At 41.7% G+C, this 20,384-nt stretch overlaps 2 protein-coding genes across 4 annotated transcripts in view; both read right to left on the reverse strand.

The window, feature by feature from the left end:
- pkig (protein kinase (cAMP-dependent, catalytic) inhibitor gamma) overlaps positions 1-912 on the reverse strand; it is a 39,160-nt gene extending 38,248 nt beyond the window's left edge. Inside the window, exon 1 of one of the 2 annotated variants that reach the window (XM_035380563.1) lies at positions 549-912. The gene's annotated coding sequence lies outside the window, so the exon portion shown is untranslated. The remainder of the gene's footprint in view (positions 1-548) is intronic. The other variant, XM_035380562.1, reaches the window with a different exon arrangement.
- Positions 913-4,780: 3,868 nt separating this feature from the next.
- On the reverse strand, positions 4,781-19,802 carry ttpal (tocopherol (alpha) transfer protein-like). Of its 2 annotated transcripts, none has more exons than XM_035382783.1 (5): positions 19,645-19,802; positions 12,204-12,662; positions 10,169-10,362; positions 8,701-8,811; positions 4,781-6,780 (listed from the first exon to the last, which is right to left on the reverse strand). In XM_035382783.1, exons 2-5 carry the CDS (start codon positions 12,643-12,645, stop codon positions 6,502-6,504), a joined length of 1,026 nt encoding a protein of 341 aa, XP_035238674.1. In that variant the 5' UTR covers positions 12,646-12,662; positions 19,645-19,802; the 3' UTR covers positions 4,781-6,501. The 2 variants fall into 2 exon arrangements, with proteins under 2 accessions (XP_035238674.1, XP_035238675.1); XM_035382784.1 differs by lacking the exon at positions 19,645-19,802 and adding an exon at positions 15,852-15,928.
- Between the last annotated feature and the right edge of the window lie 582 nt (positions 19,803-20,384).

Here is a 20,384-nt window from a genome sequence, read left to right on the forward strand (position 1 = left end):
AGCCCGTGCAAATCATAGCTATTTAAAAACGAGAGGCTTGCTTGCGAAATGAAATAGAAGCCCTAAAGGGCTCTACATCGGGTACTTCTACGCCTCACGCCATCCTTCCAAATTCAGACACGAATGGACCAAAATGTCTTAACTGCTTCTAAGAAAAGGAGAAAACTAGCTAGGTCATCCAAAGCGTTGGCGGTACGCGGGCGGTGATCGCTCGCATGTAAAATTGTTTAACAGGGAAGAGACCACAATAAGAAAATGCATTGAACTTGACATGAACGTTGCTACATTTAGCTACTCGCTATTTAAACACTGATTTGGTTACGACGAGGGTTTCTTATATTGGCGATTGGCTACATTTTACGTTGTATCTTCTCCTAACAATGTTAAGTGCTCTAACTATCCGAAATTTGCTACTTTCTCGCATCGCCTCAAATGGAGGACGCTGCTTTTGTTGCAAGTAGCAGTCAAGCTAGAAAATATGTAATGCATTGTTCCAAGTTCCACAAAAACTTGAGTCGAAACATCGTTTTTTGTAAAAACCGACTGACCTTGGTTTGCAGGAGTTTCTTATATCCACTAGTTTCAACGAGAGCTGCTTCTCAGAGAAGCGACGGTCGAGAAGTTGCCCGTTTTCCTGGCAACATCTGGGAGGGATCCGCTTCGTTTCAACCGCAACTCAGACTGGATATTGGAAACCATCCTTCATAGGCGGAGTGTGTTTCTCTGACAACCCCGATAAACAATAAAGGGGAGGGGACGGCGGGGGTTGGTCTCGGAACAGCTGTTTCCAAAATGGAGTTAGCCAGCACCACTCCACGGCCAGTCGCACCCCTTTTCCTGACTCTTATACGACTTCAAAGGAAATTCACGGAGATCAGTTCTGCACGGGATCTAGGCTACGCGAGATCTATCATCTGAGGCAGGCAAGCACGACCGAATGCGGATATTCTATATTGAGTCATTGAAGTGGAACATTTATCGCGCAGGGATGATATTTCTGGTGTAGTGTACAATTGGACTGCTGTCGCGCTTTAATTTTTACTGGTCCAAGACAAACTATAAGATTTTTCCTTAAACTGCCCGCGTGACGTAAGTCGAATTTGTTTTCCAGCCCTTTGCACAAACTCAAAGCCATTAAGAAGGCGTTTAGGAATTTTACAGACATACTTCGGGGGTGGCTGTAGTAACCGCCTACAGTAACATATACTATGTCTACGCGAGGATACGATCAGTAGCCTGCATCCAATGTCCTACAGATCGCCCAGTTACACCTACACGCGAAGTGCACATAGGCTACTAGCCTACATCATTGTGGACAGTCAGATTGTGTAATTGTGCTGCTACACACCACTAAAAACAATCTAAATATTAAGATATAAATATGAAATGTCGAAATATGAAGGTATCTAAACATTAAAATATTCGTCTTTGCAAAACATTTTTTATTAGATCAAACTCAGTGGCACTCAATTTTAGACACATCGTTTTCTTCACATAAATTAAGCTACTTTATTTTAGGCGTGACGTCAGGTAAGTTTCCGTATTTTCATACCTTTGGTAGAACTATAGGCCGCCCTAACACATCACATTTAACCTCTATGCCAGAGGTTTCAAATCTTACATAAACCTGTGTGTATTCATTTTTAAAGGCCAGCACTTTAAAACCTGGGAGTATTTCATAAAGCAGGATTAGCCTACTGAGTTAGCTGCATAATAGCTCTGAGTAAACCTGGAACAGCTCTTTTTATTTCAGTCCATGTTCCAGATTTGGAAAGGTTCTGGGTTTTACTCGGTAGAGTTATCCAGCGAACTCAGTAATCCTGCTTTGTTTAACAGGGCCCTGCTTCTACTTATTAATGTCTTGATTGAGGACCATGCTTAGTTGATTAGTTGAAGCAGGTGTCCTAGTGCTGGGTTAAAACAAAAACCTGCACCCACATTGGCCCTTTTTGGGTAAGACTCAACATCACTGGTCAATTGCAGTGATTTTTAAACTCAGTCCTGGGGTCCCCTGTGGGTGCTGGTTTTCATTCCAACCGCAATTGCAATCCCAAAATTTTAAAAAGCTGTTAATTTTTCTTAATGAGGTACTTTTAATGCTTAGAGGGATTATTTACCTTCTTAAACCACATTATGTCAGTAATGTCATGAAGAATAAATTCCCATGCTCAAATTGTGCTTCTTGTGGTACATTGAAAACAATTGCATATGAAGAGGTTAATTATTTTTAACTGATCAAATAACGACTGAGGTGAATCAATAGGCTACTAATTGGTGAAAGTGTGGACACCTGATCACCAAAACTAACCACCTGGAAGATAACGGAGAATTCAAAGACGAAGCAAATGACAACATGCCAAACCTGCACTGTGTTAATATGTTTAAGGGAAAATGCAAAGGTCCAGGAAACTGGATTCAAATTATGGTTGTATACCCCAGAATAGATGGCCTTCTTCTTTTTTTCAAGTTTTTAACCTAGTTATAACCATTAAATTGTAATAGACACACTTAGATTATCGTGACCTCTTCAGCTGACAAGGACAGTGTGGGCATGTATCCTGTGCTCATTAACATTCCTATCCGTATGATACACCATATCTAAGCAATTTCTCGTTGCTAGACTAGAGCTGGCCAGAGCAGATTTTTCCATGCAGTAACATTACACTACCAGACAAGACAAAAGAAAGCAACATGAATGAGGCTTTACCATCATACAGTGTAATAACATCGTAACACTGAGCTGTTGTTCACTAACATTAGACTCTACAGCAGTGTGAAACTGGACATTACACCCGTTTATAGAACGCTTTTGATTCCACGTGTAAGCTTGAAAGCTATTTAATTATCGCTAGCTAATGGTAGGGCTTACCGATCCACCACACTGTTCTGCGACAAGTTCCGGGCGAAAATGGGCACTGAAAATAACTGTAAGGGTTGTTGCAGTATTGCAGTGCCTGTGGGCTCCAGAAATAAATCCCCTTTCTTGCGAGTCTCTTCATTTTTGGGAAAAGAAAAAACGTATTGCTTTCTCTGCATCCAGAGAAGGGCCAACGCTTAGCCATTTTAAAATTTCACTCGGCTGAAGTCACTCATCCTCCAATGAGATCAGCCAGTTGCCACGAAGTTGGAAGCACAGAATCATCCAGAATATTAATGCATTAAGATTTGCCTTCACTGGAACTAAGGGAACTAGCCCAAACCATGAAAAACATTACATTACATTACATTATAGGCATTTAGCAGATGCTCTTATCCAGAGCGACGTACAACAAGTGCATTGGTTCATGATGTAGAGGTGCAAAAGAAACACTAGAGTGAAGTAAGGATCGTAGTGCCAGAAGTGACCACATCGATCAGGACTCCAACCCTGTAGAGTAAGCTTGTTCAGCAAGCAAGAATCCTACCAAGTACAAACTAGCACTGGAATCACATCTAATCACACCTAATCAGACAAAAACAATCCTGCCAGATACACTAACATAATCATATTATCCTAACTAGGTACAGTGAGCTAAACTATAGGCTAGGGAGGGGTGGGGAGAGGTGCAGCCTGAAGAGATGAGTCTTCAGTCTGCGTTTGAAGGTGGTGAGATTCTCTGCTGTTCTGACCGTCACGGGGAGGTCATTCCACCAGCGAGGGGCCAGGACAGACAGCAGACGGGAGCGGGAAGTACAGACGCGAAGAGGGGGAGGTGCCAAGCGTCCAGAGGTGGCAGAACGGAGAGGTCTGGCTGGTGTGTAGGGTCTGATGATCCTCTGAATGTACCCTGGTGCTGACCCCTTAGCTGCCTGGTATGCAAGCACCAAGGTCTTAAATTTGATGCGAGCCATAACAGGCAGCCAGTGGAGGTCAGTGAGCAGGGGGGTGACATGGGAATGTCTGGGGAGGTTGTAGACCAGACGTGCTGCAGCATTCTGGATGAGCTGCAGGGGTCTGATGGCGGATGCTGGCAGACCAGCCAGTAGTGAGTTGCCAGTAACAGCCCCAGACCAAGGGGTGTCCACATACTTTTGGTCATATAGTGTGTGTGGAATGGGGAAATTTACATTTGAAACTGGAGACAGTTTTCACTTTAATCTGATTGGTTATTGCACCATGTTCCCCATCCCTCCAGCCACGTCACCGGCTTGCCACGCATCACCAGTTATCCCAGCATGTCTTGTAAGCATGAAAGATCGGCTCCCATTGAAACAAATGGGGGCAATTGTGAAGTCGCTTCTCGTCAGAAGATGTGTGGCTTTAACATTTCTATACATTCGTAAAAGGGGTGCCAGATTCCAGTCATGGAGGGCCACAGGGCCTGCTGGTTTTTGGTGTGTTTTATCACCTAATTGATTCATTTAAGTCACAAACTGGCTAAAGACTGTTTTTGAATTGACCTGTAAATGCGTCCGGCCAATATATGACCAAAACCTGTTTCATAAGATTTCTGGAATATGTGCTAATTACAGACACAGCAAGTAACATTGACAAACATCAAATAAGGCAATACTGTACTTCAGAACTGTTCCATTCATTTCTGCCATCTGTTCCTTTGCTATTTGTTCTCCAAATTTGAAACAAGGGCAATAACTCAATATGGCTGCTTGGAATAGGAAAAGATAACAGCTCATACTTTTATTTGGGAAGTCTCCAGACACTTCTATACTACGATTTCCGCCTGCTCTAGGTCAACTGGAGAACGGAACTAAGCATTACCCAAAATAGCCCTCCAAGCTTTCTAGAAATTCATCAAAAAATAAGTTTGCACTCTTCTGAAAGAAAAAAATAAACAAAATATTTAATTGTACCTGGTTTAAGCTTTATTTTTGATCAAGACCCTCTGCATTATGACCATTTTAAAGCTACAACTAAATCATCAAAATATACACGATTGGCTCAATCACAAATACAATATGTAATGTTATTGAAAAATTATGTTTTAAGGTCTTAAAAAATAAAACATGAAATAATAAATCTACCATCACATAAGTGAAAATAAATCTTTAGCGTTTATAAACACAATCTGCACAATATGATAAAACAAAATCTGAACTCTAAATGGCTTTGAGACATATTTGGCAAAGTGTGACACAAGAAAAAGAGTGTGGTACGAGATCAAATCATAATGTCCACACTCAAACTCCCATACATGACTACTAAGTAACATCGTAAGGAAAGCCTTATGCTAAAGCTGTCAGAGAACAGATATAACATCTCCCCTTAGAATCATAATGCCACGACATTATGTGTATGTCATATACCCACATTTTAAAAATGTGCATATGTATACATATACAAGCAGCTGGTCTGTTGCAGTAGTACAGTAAAGGTGTATCAGGTATAAGTCAGGCACCAGTATATAAGAAAATCATTTCTTTTAATGTGGACTCATGCTAATCTAAAGACTAGTTCCTTCAGGGAAGGCCTTTGGCTACTGTACAAGTATAATAACAGTTCTGCACATTTAAAAGTAAAAACTGGAGAAAGAAACAACAATTCCCTTTTACAATATAGTCCTTGCAGCATGATTATAGCTTTAACATGAGACTGGCTGGGCTTCAATTATTTTCATCAATAATGAAAGGAAAACAACAGAAAAGTTTAACCACCATGGCCATTTCCACCACCTGGTGCACTATGGGTAATCTGAGCATATATTTATGGAATGAACAAGCTGATGGCAATTTTTTTTAACGTTTCACCCTGCATTTTAACGTGGAACAAATTCAGATAAAAACATTGGAACATGGTGTCCTGAGGAACAAATATTGCTTCAGAGTCACTGTTCTGGGTGAATGCTAATACAATCATGGTACCAAGCAGTAAGTACGTATAATTTCTCAACAGAAACATTAATAGTAATGGTAACCAACCATCAATCTTCCTCTGAGTCTTCTGCCATGTCCTCAACGCCAAATCCTATAAAATGAGCTCATGCATACTGTAGAGCCAGAGGGAGAGGCCGATTATCATTATTGTAATTTTTAAGGCAAAAGAAATGTTTAAGGTTAACATAAAAAAAGCATTACAGCTATGAAACAAACCACACAATTTGAAAATGCAAAACAACTTTGGAATTGGTTGCCCCAACACACACACACACACACAAACACACACACACACACACCTTGGAATGTACTTCCTCCACCTCATCTATCTAGCATGTAATTGGCTTGAAATCATTCAACATGAAAAACTAAACTAAGCCACAATCGAAAGCACAGTGCTGTTAAATTGAAGTCCTCTCCACAATTGACCCTGAAGCCACCACGGAAACGGCACTGTGCTAAGCTACGCTGCTCCACGCAAGACCTCTCCTGCTACCACGGTTCGGCTACTTTAACCCAGCACCCAGCGCGACGAGGACGGCCAACAAACAGAGTTAAATTTCCCTTTTTAAAACGAAGAAAACCAAAAATTGTCCAGCTGCTTAAAATGAGAGACGAGAAAACGGATGTTTGGAAAGAAGCGGTTGGCGGGCCCTCCTCCCTGCTGGCAGCGTTCAGCAGCTGGCGGGGTCAGTAGCAGTAGTAGAGCTGCGACCGCAGGCCCCTGTACACATCCTCGCACTGAGCGCCGCCCTGCTCCCCTTCGAACAGCATGGAGTCTGGGAGAACGACGCCCTCTAGTGGGTCGGGCTGGCAGAACTCCACCACGAACTCCACCTCCGAGTCCATCAGCGTCTTGGACCAGGCGGCCGCGTCCAGGCAGCCCAGCACCCCGCCGTACTCCTCCGGCAGCACCGCGCGCGGGATGGTGCGATGCAGGGAGTTCAGGTCCGAGCCGTGAAGAACAAACTACCCAGGAAACAGGGCAGAGGTTCACTTTACGGGTACTATAATTATGGTAACAAATATCAGTATCATTATAGTCAAGTGTCATTATTATGATTATGAAAGCTGGGATGATAATGATGATGGGGATAATAATTAGTATTAAAAGGGGAAAACACAGGGAGCTCCACTTTATTAATATCACAATTGCCGATGTGAATGACTGCAATTACAATAATGTATTAACTTGAATGAATGTTGTAACTATTATTATTAGGGTGCATGTCCCCAAAGGGAGCTGGAGCCCTATTTTCATTGTTATTTCTATTATTATTCAGCCTTCTTTTTGCAGAAGAATGGCCATAAGTCTTTAAAATAATTGTCGCTTTTTGTGAGAGTTGGCCGGTAGGTAGAGGACTCAAAGCCACACCCTCACAGCAATAAAAGATGATGAATTTTTTTTTGAAAAACACCAAAGTCCAATATACAGAAAAATTGGCATAAAGCATGTTTGTACCAGTCTCTAACAAGTTTCAAAAGGCAAAGTTCCTACATCAAACCATGCTACTTGCAAATTAATCAGTACCATAAATGAGAAAATATGCAAATGAGGCTATGTCAATCATTCTTGTGCCAATTGTTCACAGACTTGGTGGGTCAAAATGCAGTTTGACATTGATGTGTACTAATTTTGAACATGATTGGATCATGGCCGCCCCGAGCAATTCAATATTTTAAATGTAAAAAATAAATACTTAAAAATCTTTTCATGAACCGTAAAGCCGATTGACATGAAAAACGGTACCTTGCCCGTTTTTACTGGTCCGTAACAAGTATGCAAAGTTCAAACACAACTGAATAAAATATGGCTGCCATAAGTGGTTCAATATTCTGCATTTTTTGACCATATTTTAAATATAAAAACTACACTACCCACTACCCAATGCATCACCGTGCCGCCCTCCTGACCTGTTGCTTCAAGGTTTCACTATTAACTCATTTAATATAGCCTATTCCTTAACAAAAAAAAATAAAGCAGTGTTTCCTGTGGGAATCCATGTTTTTCCCGAGTAAAACAGCCTGAAAGCAGTGACGTCAGAAGTCGGCAATTCCCCATTTGAAATATCCAAGTTCTGAGATGTCTTGAACGTAGCACAACTCATACTTGATCTATTGGCTTGAATCATATTCTGAATGAAGGGCCACAACTTCATAAACAAGATAAAACGAGAATGGTGTCAATACCTGAAAAAACAAATCTGTTAAGAGGACCTGAAAATTCAGCCTTTACACTTATTGATATTGAAAATAATAGTTAAAAATCTACTCATTAAGTGTAGTTGATACCAACATGATCCTTGGCACAAATCAAGTTTGTTATAGTTTTCATCAAATTTTTCAAGAAAAATCAAGCTCGTTACTGTTTTTATTCTTTTGCCAACACAACGTGACTTGCTGAGATTACTAAAAAAATACTTAAAAATGTAAAGGTGAACTGGAAAACATCCACTCAAAATGCAGAGGATGGTAAATTTAGAATATCTCTCATTCAAAATTGTTTACTTTTTTGTCATTTGCATTTTAAATGATGAGGGTTTTGTTCAAAAACACAACGAAGCAATGCATTGTGGGACTGCTGGCTGCCTCAAGCTTGAAGGTCTCCCCTTCTGAAGGGGAAGTGACTCTTCTCCGTATCCAGAGTACTGCTAATGGCTGCCAGTTTGCATTAATGTGAGCATTCATCTTTGTATCAAGTAAGGAGTGTGTCTTGGTAATGTCCTCAACTACAAAGTAAATCTGACTCAAGAGAGTAATGTCTCTTGAACACTGGGATAGAATCAAATATTCTGTCTGACAGTTGAAGGACTTCATTTTTCGCAGCTGTGTCTTTACAAGGCAGAGGAAGCTGTCAACTGAAACTGACAGAGACTGCAGGACACTCACCCTCTCCGCCATCTTCTCCTTCAGGAAGGGCTTGATAATGGCAAATATGCCCTTGAAAATACGAGGCTCGTTTATAATGTTGACCGCCTTGATTCTAATGGGAAACCCATCCTGAAACAGAAAGGCAAAGCTTCACTGAGATGAACAGGAACCCTCCGACACGTGGGCACCATTTAACCAGTAAACAGAATAATGTAATAAACGAGAGAATAGCACATGTATGAATGCAAAAACATGATGCTATGGATGTGTGTGATATTGCCTATGCATAAATACAAAACAAGAAAAAGCAATCCTGAAATTTGTCCTCCTAAATTCATGGAGGACATAGAGACAGAGATACAAATATGATTCACATTTCCAAATCGTGACAAGAAAGAAAAAACGCGGCCAAACAATGTGTTTTCTTATTTTTCTTCAGATATTCCTTACCTGGAGGATGCAAGCAGGCTTAACGGACGTGCCTTACCTGGAGGATGCAAGCAGGCTTAACAGACGTGCCTTACCTGGAGGATGCAAGCAGGCTTAACGGACGTGCCTTACCTGGAGGATGCAAGCAGGCTTAACGGACGTGCCTTACCTGGAGGATGCAAGCAGGGTTAACGGACGTGCCTTACCTGGAGGATGCAAGCAGGCTTAACAGACGTGCCTTACCTGGAGGATGCAAGCAGGCTTAACGGACGTGCCTTACCTGGAGGATGCAAGCAGGCTTAACGGACGTGCCTTACCTGGAGGATGCAAGCAGGCTTAACAGACGTGCCTTACCTGGAGGATGCAAGCAGGGTTAACGGACGTGCCTTACCTGGAGGATGCAAGCAGGCTTAACAGACGTGCCTTACCTGGAGGATGCAAGCAGGGTTAACGGACGTGCCTTACCTGGAGGATGCAAGCAGGGTTAACGGACGTGCCTTACCTGGAGGATGCAAGCAGGGTTAACGGACGTGCCTTACCTGGAGGATGCAAGCAGGGTTAACGGACGTGCCTTACCTGGAGGATGCAAGCAGGGTTAACGGACGTGCCTTACCTGGAGGATGCAAGCAGGGTTAACGGACGTGCCTTACCTGGAGGATGCAAGCAGGGTTAACGGACGTGCCTTACCTGGAGGATGCAAGCAGGGTTAACGGACGTGCCTTACCTGGAGGATGCAAGCAGGGTTAACGGACGTGCCTTACCTGGAGGATGCAAGCAGGGTTAACGGACGTGCCTTACCTGGAGGATGCAAGCAGGGTTAACGGACGTGCCTTACCTGGAGGATGCAAGCAGGCTTAACGGACGTGCCTTACCTGGAGGATGCAAGCAGGGTTAACGGACGTGCCTTACCTGGAGGATGCAAGCAGGCTTAACGGACGTGCCTTACCTGGAGGATGCAAGCAGGGTTAACGGACGTGCCTTACCTGGAGGATGCAAGCAGGGTTAACGGACGTGCCTTACCTGGAGGACGCAAGCGAGCGTACGGGACGTGCCTTACCTGCAGGATGCCCACGACCTTCTTGGCGAGAAAGGGGCCCAGGCTGGAGGCCTGCGACAGGCCCACCCCGCTGTAGTCCGCCAGGATCACGATCCCGTTCACCTGCGTCTCCTCCGGCTGGATCAGCTTCTCCAGGGTCAGGTATATGGCCCGGATGTTGTCCACGAACGGGTAATCGCTGGGCTTCCATTTTCCTACAGGCAAACACACCCGGGAAGTGGAGTGAAACGATTATGCTGTAATTACCTACATTCATTTTCAGTTGGGATGGACTGTTTTACCCCTCGGTATCTGGACAGATACAGGAACAGCAAATGAAAATGCACGTGGGAAAAAATAACTGGTTGCAACTGTACACTTCCAACTTAAATGTGAAATTGTAAACAAGTGTAAAATGAAGAAACTTGACAGCACTTCATTTATTTTTAGCTTGTCACATTTCGTAATAATTTGAATCCCGGGTTTAAATTTACCTCTGACTCTGAACGCCCTATTATATGACACAGGAAAGAGCAACATCTTCCATCGCCCCGGGAAACAGAGCACAGACTGGCACCAATTCACACGCTACCGTAGCACCAGCTGAGCTGCACAGTCACAGCCTTGGGGGACTGCATGGGGGACAGCAGCTGCGCAAGTGCGACCGCATATCGGCTCGAGGAATCACTCGTAGTCAGTACAGCACCTTACAATATAATATCTGATACCATAGAAGGCACAAAAGGGAAATACAGAATGTAGTCCTCTTAGGAAGCAAATGAGTTTGGGCAGGGGTATCGAACTACAGTCCCAGAGGGCCGCAGTCTGTGCAGGTTTTTGGGGTTTCCTTTCATTCAGCTGCCAATTCAGGCCTTGAGAACAACGCGTGCAGATTCTTTAGCCAATCAATGACTTGAATGAACACTCGGAAAACCAGCAGACACTGTGACCCTCCACAACTGGAGATTGACACCTGTGGGTTAGGGGATCGTTTTAGATTTAGAATAGGTTGAGCTATTAAAGAGTTCAGCCTGCATTTAGTGAGCCAAGGTGCAGTATAAACAGGTGCGTTTTCAGTGGAAGGTGGGCAGCAAATCAGCTCTCCTGACAGTAGTGGCAAGCTCATTCCACCACTAGGGGGCATGGCACAGAAGAGACGGAAAAGACAGTAAGGCTGAAGCCACACATCCTCCAACAAAAACAACTTCATAATTGCCATAATTCATTTCAATGGGAGCCAATTTTTTGCGTCCACAATGCAATGCAGGGATAGTTCTGTTAAGGAGAACTAGTTAATTATTGCTTCGTGGTGATTTACGAATATACGTCAATACACATTCAACAAACACTTTTAAAAATAGAAAACGCCCACAAGCAGCCGATTGTGGGAGTCAAGAGTGATGCCAGATGATTTCATTGGAGAATGTGTGGCTTTACCATAAGGCAGCCAGTGGATGTGGACTGAACCAGCCTGCCATTCTTGCTGCACTATAGCCACGGCACACCTCATTCAACAGCTAGAGATCTCACTGAGCTGCTAATTAGTAGAGTTGTGTGCGCCAAATTAGGGTTGAAATGAAAACCGAGAGGACAGGAGATCTCCAGGAAAAGGGTTGGGCAGCCCTGTGCTAGTCCCATTTGGGCATCATATCAACCATGTCAAATGTCCTCAAATAGTTGTCATACCACTACTTACCTGCAGAGGGCGGGCTCAGATAACAAAAACCTCCCTTCATAGCTTTAATCTTTCACAAAAATATGTTGTCCCTCAGTTTTTAAGGACACTCCTAAAAATTATCCTGACCCTGAAAGCTAAAGGAAAGTCAATCATTTAAAAATGAATAAAAAGGAAAAAAGAGTAACATATGTCTATATGCTGAAGACTACAACTTCTGGTTTCTCCTTACTGGAAAACCAATATAATTTCTGAATAGCATACAGCAAAAAATGAAGACTGACGCCTGCCCAGGTTCAGGAATGATGGGTGCGGAGCGAGCCTGCGTTCGTGTGGAGACGACGGGGGGGGTGGGGGGGGTGGGGGGGTGGTGGTACTGACCAGGCCGCAGGCACAGGATGTAGCGTCCGTTGGGGTCCGGCTGGGGCAGCACCGTCAGGAAGCCCAGGTCCAGCACGTGCTTGACGGTGGAGGGCCGCAGGTCGCTGAAGACCTCGGGCCACGCCCGCCGGCTGCCGTGGTAGTTGAGCAGCAGCTGCAGGGCGCGGTCGTAGTCGAACTTGCGCGCGCGCAGGAAGCGCAGGAGGAAGGCGTCATCCAGCCGGGTCCTCAGGTTGGGCTGCTCCTTCAGGACCATGTCCCGCAGCGCCTGGACGTCCCGGAGCCGCCACTCCGGCTTCTCCTGGAGCTCCTCCCGCGCCTTGGCCACCAGCTCCGGCGTCAGCGTGCATACGTAGTTCGGCGGCGGGGGAGCGGGGAACCCGTCGCCCGCCGCTTCTTCCTCTGAGGGCCCGACGCAAAGAAGCTCATTTTCATCGGCCATCGACTGCCTGTGTGTTGCTGGTCGAGGGGAAAAAAAAGATACATCCTGTGTCACTCGAAAGCAAATGCGTTTTCATACATTTCAGGACGTTCGTGCAGGCGGACAATGGGGCGACATGGCTCAGGAGGGTAAGAGCGGTTGTCTGGCAGTTGGAGGGTTGCCGGTTCGATCCCCCGCCCTGGGCGTGTCAAAGTGTCCCAACGAGCTGATTGGTACCTTGCATGGCAGCCTTTCACCGTTGGTGTGTGTGTGTGTGTGTGTGAATGGGTGAATGAGAGGCATCAATTGTAAAGTGCTTTGGATAAAAGTGCTATATAAATGCAGTCAATTTACCATTTACAATGAAGTTCTTCTTTACATTTACTGTGCTAGCAGCCTTACTACCAGTTACCAACTGCTTTGCTTACTGTTCATGATCAAGTGGGCTTTGCTAACAGAAATCGCACTAAAGAGTTCTTCTGTGGACATACCTAAATACAAGTCAGCAACCTGTAACATTAGGGTCTGTAAACGGTAATGTGAAATAGCTGAGAAGCAGCACCAGCTTGGACAGGGCATGATTCAATCCTGCATGCCAGCTCAACCACTCCGCTCTGCTGCAGCAGGGCGACTTGCACTCCCTGTTATACGAACCCACTCAGTCATCACCCATCTTCTGCCGCAGTCTGAAGACGCATCTCTTCTGAAGTCAAGTTAATTTTACTAAATTACAAGTTTTTGAATATATTGTGATACTGATTGTAAAACAGGTACTGTAGATCAGGGGTGCACACATTTTTAGCAAAGACCCAAAGACATCAATCCATGCTGATATCATTAACAATCAATTGTTAATTGGTTGTTAAACCGCTGACAATAGCCATGTTGTTAATACCTAAAAGGTTAATGAAAGGTCAAAGTTACTGAAATTAGCTGGCAACTAATCACAGAAAGCACAGTCAAATTAACAAAATTTAAGGCTTTCTCAATGAAGCATATTATGATTAAAGTGCTCAAAGCTGCCAAACAGAAATAAATAGGATAAAACAAAACATTTCTTCTCATTAATGTTACCGCCCTCTTCAGTGAGTCTCTTTTTAATGGGAGGTATCAGCCACTTATCCATTTCCCAGGGGAACATTAAACAAGTTTCTAATGCTATTATTTAGGTATCTTACATTGTACGAGCAATAAAGAAGTAAATGAGGTGGAATATCCTGGCGTACAGTAGCGACTTGCCCGTCAACATTAAAGCAGGCATTTAAACGATCAAATGAAATACACTGTCAAATGCAAACAATAAAAATGCGTTTTAACTAGTTTTATTTTTTCTATTCAGCATTTATTTGTATACACACAGAGTAACATTAATGAATGCTAACACCTTTTTCATATTGGGCTAATTGCATTGAAATTGTACTGTAAGCTACACGATACCACGACCAAACAGATGTCCCCGTGACCTAAGTTTGGCTGACCGACACACACTTTGTGAACCGCTGGCCTAAACAAGAACTTGCTAGCCAAGCAAGAGCACCAAGTACAATTATTGTAAGCAGTTTGGCAGAGCGCAGTCGGAATTGCGTGGTTCGCCTCCCTCTCCATTGAAAACAAACGGCTTCTGGCAAGAGCGCCACAGGAAAGCCGTGTTTGGTGTAAATCTGGGGTAACTCATAATGATTTCACGACCCAACAGATATCTCCCCGCGACCGAAACTGGGGTCGCTACCCACAGACAGTTAGTGTGGCGCTGCTGTAGATAGATAAATAGATAAATAGATAAATTGAATACTTTATTATACCCATGCAGATATTTTTCTATCATTATATAACATTCACATTTACAAAGAGACAATTATACCAATAAAAAAATCTTTTACATTACAGGGGGATAAAAATGACAAATATTTGGGCACATTAAATATAAATCTTGCAAACCTAACCAGACATGTTACCCATTAATGAACTGTATGTTTGTGGGTCAGATAAAGTTTAGCCAAATAAGTAAAATAGTATAATTTATTTTACAATGTAAAATAAATGAATATCTCTGCATTCATGAATATCTTAGAATTAATCAAAATTTTGTCCCACACATTATTGCAGTCATACCTTATACCTGGTCTTACATTTTGGTGGTGAAGTTAGTGATGCTATAATTCACTTTCGTAATCATATTCTGTCTGACCAATTTCTTATAACACTTAATACAATTAACCCATCCCAAAAACATTTGAATATAAGATGTACACAGGTTGCACTATCACAGCTGATAGGGTCATTACTAGAACTAAGAAATGGTAACATCAGTCCAGTACTCAAATCTCTTCACTGGCTGCCTGTCAAATATAGAATTGACTATATGATTCTGCTGCTAATTTATAAAGCTTTAAATGGTCTAGCTCTAGAATATCTCAGTGAGTAACTTATTCCTTACTCTCCTCCAAGATTACGTTGTTCTCAAGATGCTGGCTATGTGAAAATTCCAAGTATATCTAAAATTACAATTATCTTATAGAGCTCCTGATTTATGGATCTCCCTATGCATGTGCAGGCTTCAAACACGATTTCGGTCTTCAAGTGTAGGACAGAAATTGTAAACATCACACTCCTCAAAACTTACCTCTTTAGTCAATCTTATAGTTAGCAATTATTAAAGTCCTATATAATGATACATGGTCAAATTAAATCATGGAGTGTACGAAGTTAAATTCAGAGGCATGCTAGTTGTATTGCGTCTCAAGCCCGCAGGTCAAGACGTTCGCCTATAAGCCCAGCCCAGGGCATTGTCCTGGGCTATGGCACAGAGGGAGGAAGGTAGTTCAGCCTAGTCCATGAATGTATGGTCTGAGTTCTGATATCAATATTTTTAACGGCAGGCCTAGATGTTGCTAGTTTTAATTAATGACTTACAGACAGTGCTTTGTATGCGCGAGTAACTTTGCATTTTTGTCCGCTAAAAACGTTTTTTGTTGAGATTTAATTTACACAGGACCAAAGCGCTTTAAAATTACTGCAGTGCTTGTTTGTATTATCATGTAGCTAACGTTAGCAGGCTAGTAAGCTGGTTTATTAGCCAGGTTAAAACGAGATTGTGATCAGTCTGTCAGGGTGTAGACTGACGTGGCATTAGCGATAGCCAACACCAAATCAATAAATTATCATCTAAAGGGTAAACAATTGCAAGAAAACATTGTCGAAGCTCAATAACACAATCATACACTGACCTGTCCCAGCTGGTCCTCAGTTCCGGGTACGCGGTAGACGCCAAAATCCCTCTATGGCTACACTGTAGCACGTGACTTCACACGTCGTGCGCTATTATTTGTGTGTCCGCGTATTTTATTCTCATATGCTGTTTGTGTTTATCCGTTTCTTTTCTGAACTATTGTTAACATTTTCATATTTAGGGTTTTTTTTTTCTTTCAACTTGTGACACACTGGCAGACTTTTGTAGTGAATAGATGGACGTAACTGCTACTTCCTATACTCTTTTCTACCTTCGTACTTAATGTGAATTGTAAATTATAGTCAATATACATTGTCATTCATGTATTTTGAGATGCATACATTTTGTAATAATAATCATACAATTTTATAATACCTTATTAATTCAATCTGTGATTCTATTTGTCAATATTATGAAGGAATGGCTTTACATGCATGTAATGTTGGGATTAAAATGGTTTTATTATGCACATTAATACGCGTGTTCCGATGTAACATTCAGTACAACGATGGGTGGTCGGATGTTTAACAGAGATGGGACCAAATTACACTTCTACAAGCCACAAGTAATTCTCAACTATTGTATTTGAAGTCCAAGTCAAGTCCCGAATAACGGACACGTTTAAAGTCAAGGCCCAAGTCATAACCACTCTCCACCTCAGAGCGTAAAAAGCATGCACCTTTATGTTGGGGGAAGATGATGCCACTTTAACGTATGGGTACAAATAGACAAAAATGTTGTTGTTACAAAAATACCTCCAAAATAAATGCATCTATGGAAGCTTGCATTCAAAATGGTGGAGACATAGGTTGCAGGTGGCCCAGAGGTGTAGGCTACTGTACGGAGGTGTAACTACAACAAAAGAGGCAAGCAATCCATATTACACATGAAAACCCGCACATAAATAGCCTACATATTTTACGTACATGAATTTGAAGTAATAACAATACTTTTCTCACTCTTGGACACTAAAATTTCACCTTTTCAGTTGTGGGTCAAATTAGATAACTTTTAACAAAGGGGAAAATTCAGGACAATTTAACAGTCTCTCAACATCACGCTCCTGGAATCAATACTTCACTATGGTTATGGAAATGTTCTTAAAAAAACGGCAATGTCAAGCAAGTCACGATTCACCAATCTTCAAGCCGAAGTCTCACGTTTTTTTATCCGATGTCAGTAGATGTCGCTGTCTCCCAACTAATATTGTGTGGACAAATTCTTGAGCGTCAAAGTCAATGAACTTGTTGAAGAAGTCAGGCAGCTTTTCCAGTAATCACACATGTATTTGCCCAATAATTTTTTATGTACGCACTTTTATTTCTCTGGATAGGTTAAATATGACCTGGCGAATCAAATGTTTTGACAATAAAAGGAATTAAGGAAATAGTAAATAAAATGGTCAGATTGTTCCAGATTATTTTGTGGAAATTTGACCAGGACACTGGGGTTTACACCCCTAACTAATTTGAACAGTGCCACAGGATCTTCAATGGTGGTGAATCAGAACCTCAGCTCACATCTTATGGGGCACAGTGCCTCATCTCTGCTCTGGGGCATTAGATCTTTATATGGCCCTACTGACCCAGGAACACTTATCTACTGTTTTCTGTTTGTCTGTTTGTCCTGTGAAACGGTTAGCCTGAGTGAAATAGATTCAGTACATTATTGAGATTTTAAAACAACAGAAATAACATTTATGCAAAAATATATATCATCTCCATCTCAATTTAAAACAATATAAACAAAATGTATGGTTTATGGTTGCCATATACCTCTGCTAGATCACATTTAAAAATGAAAGCATCATTCAGTTGTGATCAAGATGTGATTTATATTTTTTAAAGTCCAATATAACAAGGTATGGGACATAAATCATGTTTATCTGTGAAAAATTAAAATGAAACAAGGTTTTCATGCAGTAGATTATATGTATTGTTTTAAACTGACATTCTCTATTAAGTCTCATATGAATCTTATTATTTATTATATTCAAAGAAACCATATGGGCAAAAAGAAATGAAGCAATTACGGATGATGAACAACAAATAGAAAAGCCAAACAAGAACCAAACTTATACTGGATTAGTCCCTGGTTTTGAAATATAGCTCTCAAAAGTGTAATTCCTCTGAAACGGGTCAATTTGACCCAAAATGAGAACATGGGTTAAGAATGAGCAAGTTAATTTCTCTGTGATCTCTCATCCAATTACAGTAGTATCCACTCTCAGCCTTGCTTAGCTTCAGTGTGAAAAGGATACATTGTAGTTTATAAACATTTTAAAGGCCATGCTCACTAATTGGTTAACTGCATCTAACATAAAACCTTCCGGAACCCAGGAATATAACTCTGTGTTTCTGCTTATGAAAGCACTGATTTTGCTCACGGTATATATATACACTCACCGGACACTTCATTAGGTACACCTGTTCAACTGCAAACTGCACCTGTTAATGCAAATATCTAATCAGCCAATCACGTGGCAGCAACTCAATGCATTTAGGCATGTAGGCATGGTCAAGACGATCTGCTGAAGTTCAAACCAAGCATCAGAATGGGGAAGAAAGGTGATTTAAGTGACTTTGAACGCAGCATGGTTGCATTGGTGCCAGACGGGCTGGTTTGAGTATTTCAGAAACTGCTGATCTACTGGGATTTTCACGCACAACCATCTCTAGGGTTTACAGAGAATGGTCCGAAAAAGAGAAAATATCCAGTGAGCGCCAGTTCTCTGGGCGAAAATGCGTTGTTGATGGCAGAGGTCAGAGGAGAATGGCCAGACTGGTTTGAGCTGATAGAAAGGCAACAGTAACTCAAATAACCACTCGTTACAACCGAGGTATGCAGAAGAGCATCTCTGAATGCACACCACGTCAAACCTTGAAGCAGATGGGCTACAGCAGCAGAAGACCACACCGGGTGCCACTCCTGTCACCTAATGAAGTGGCCGGTGAGTGTATATATCTTGCCTTTTTTTGCAGGAATTACATAAAAAATGCCACCCAGACCTCATCTCACTGAGCATAACCCTCAATTGTTATATGGCATTTTTATCAAACTGAAGCACACCCACGTTGCAGTAAAACTGACTGTGCACTTCCACGTAGGCCGCTAAATGTTTATGATGATCTTTTTTCTTTTTCTTTTTTTCCAGATGCGGACAGCTGATTAAACAGTTGATCTTTAATTTTAAACTATTTAAAACATATACTCTTAAAACTATATTGAAATGGCTGACAGTGAAATTTCTATTCACTGTCTATTTTTATTGTCATTATAAAATGTTTTAATGTATTTTAGTTAGTTAAATAAAAAGTCTAAGTTGCAATTTCACCGTCAGGCAGGAAAACATCACTGTATGGACAGTAGATGTGGACAGAAAGCTGCAGAAGTTACCATTACAGTGTAAACACAGTAGAAATTAACAGAACACACAAACTTATTGAAAAAGACCAATTAGTCACTGATATAAAAAAGCACATAAAAGACCACAAATAATTAATATTAATGCAGAAACTTCTTTGCTTAAAAATGTATCCTGTGCATTTCAGTTGCCAGACCTCTGGCAAATGGACGCACTTTTCAGGACTTCTCAGCATCCTTGGTGACTTACAATACGTAAAATAAAATGCGTATCTGAGCTAATATGTACTTCAACTTGAAAAGATTTATGCTAACATGCCAAATGAGTAGACATTTCAGACCTAGGACTTGGGCTATAGTTCTGAAGGCCTATATTATCTAATCGTTGATAGCATGTAGAAGGCTATGGCTGACAACACTTCCCTTACCTTCTGTGCTTCGACTTCCCTTCAAAAACTCCAAACCGATGGTCCTGCCCGGTCAGAAGCGTTGTTCTTTGAGCCTCTGCATAGTTAAAATCGAAGTTAAAATGTCTCTGGCTTCGGTGGATGCCTGTATTTACTCAGCAAACAGCAGTTGCTCAAACTGCTTTTGGAAGAACATGGCTGGTGCTCTTCTAAAATAAAAAAACCTGCCTTTGGTCTTGTGTTCTTTTCCACATTATTTTATTTAAATAAGAAACAGCACCATTCAATGTAAAAATAAAACCTGAATATTTATTCAGTTTCACGTCGATAGTTGCAAACAATCCATAATTTTTCGGTGAAGGCAGTGTTGAACATGTGTGGCAGTTTTTCAGGCCATCCAACAGTCATAACCTATGGGCAATAATATTCTACATACAAACAAAATAAAACAAAAAACTTTGTCTTTTGCATTACCCGAACACATTTACATGTAAAAACCTTAAAGCTATACTCTTTGTTGGTTTAAGATGAGTTGTAGGTAAGATTGTGTTATTCTTACAACAAAAAGATTATTTATTTGAACTGGATTGTGAGCATTCAACATCTCATACACCTGGCAAATGCATAAAAACAAAGGTCTGCATATGTGTCATGAATCCCATATTGGTTTTTCGAAGGAACATTTTTAAGAACAAAAGTAAGAATAATTTAACAAAAGTTTTGCGAATGAGGCCCCATGTTTGGAGACACAGAAGAGCAAA

The sequence above is a fragment of the Anguilla anguilla genome, chromosome 11 (assembly GCF_013347855.1).
Source record: "Anguilla anguilla isolate fAngAng1 chromosome 11, fAngAng1.pri, whole genome shotgun sequence".
Lineage (NCBI taxonomy): Eukaryota > Metazoa > Chordata > Actinopteri > Anguilliformes > Anguillidae > Anguilla > Anguilla anguilla.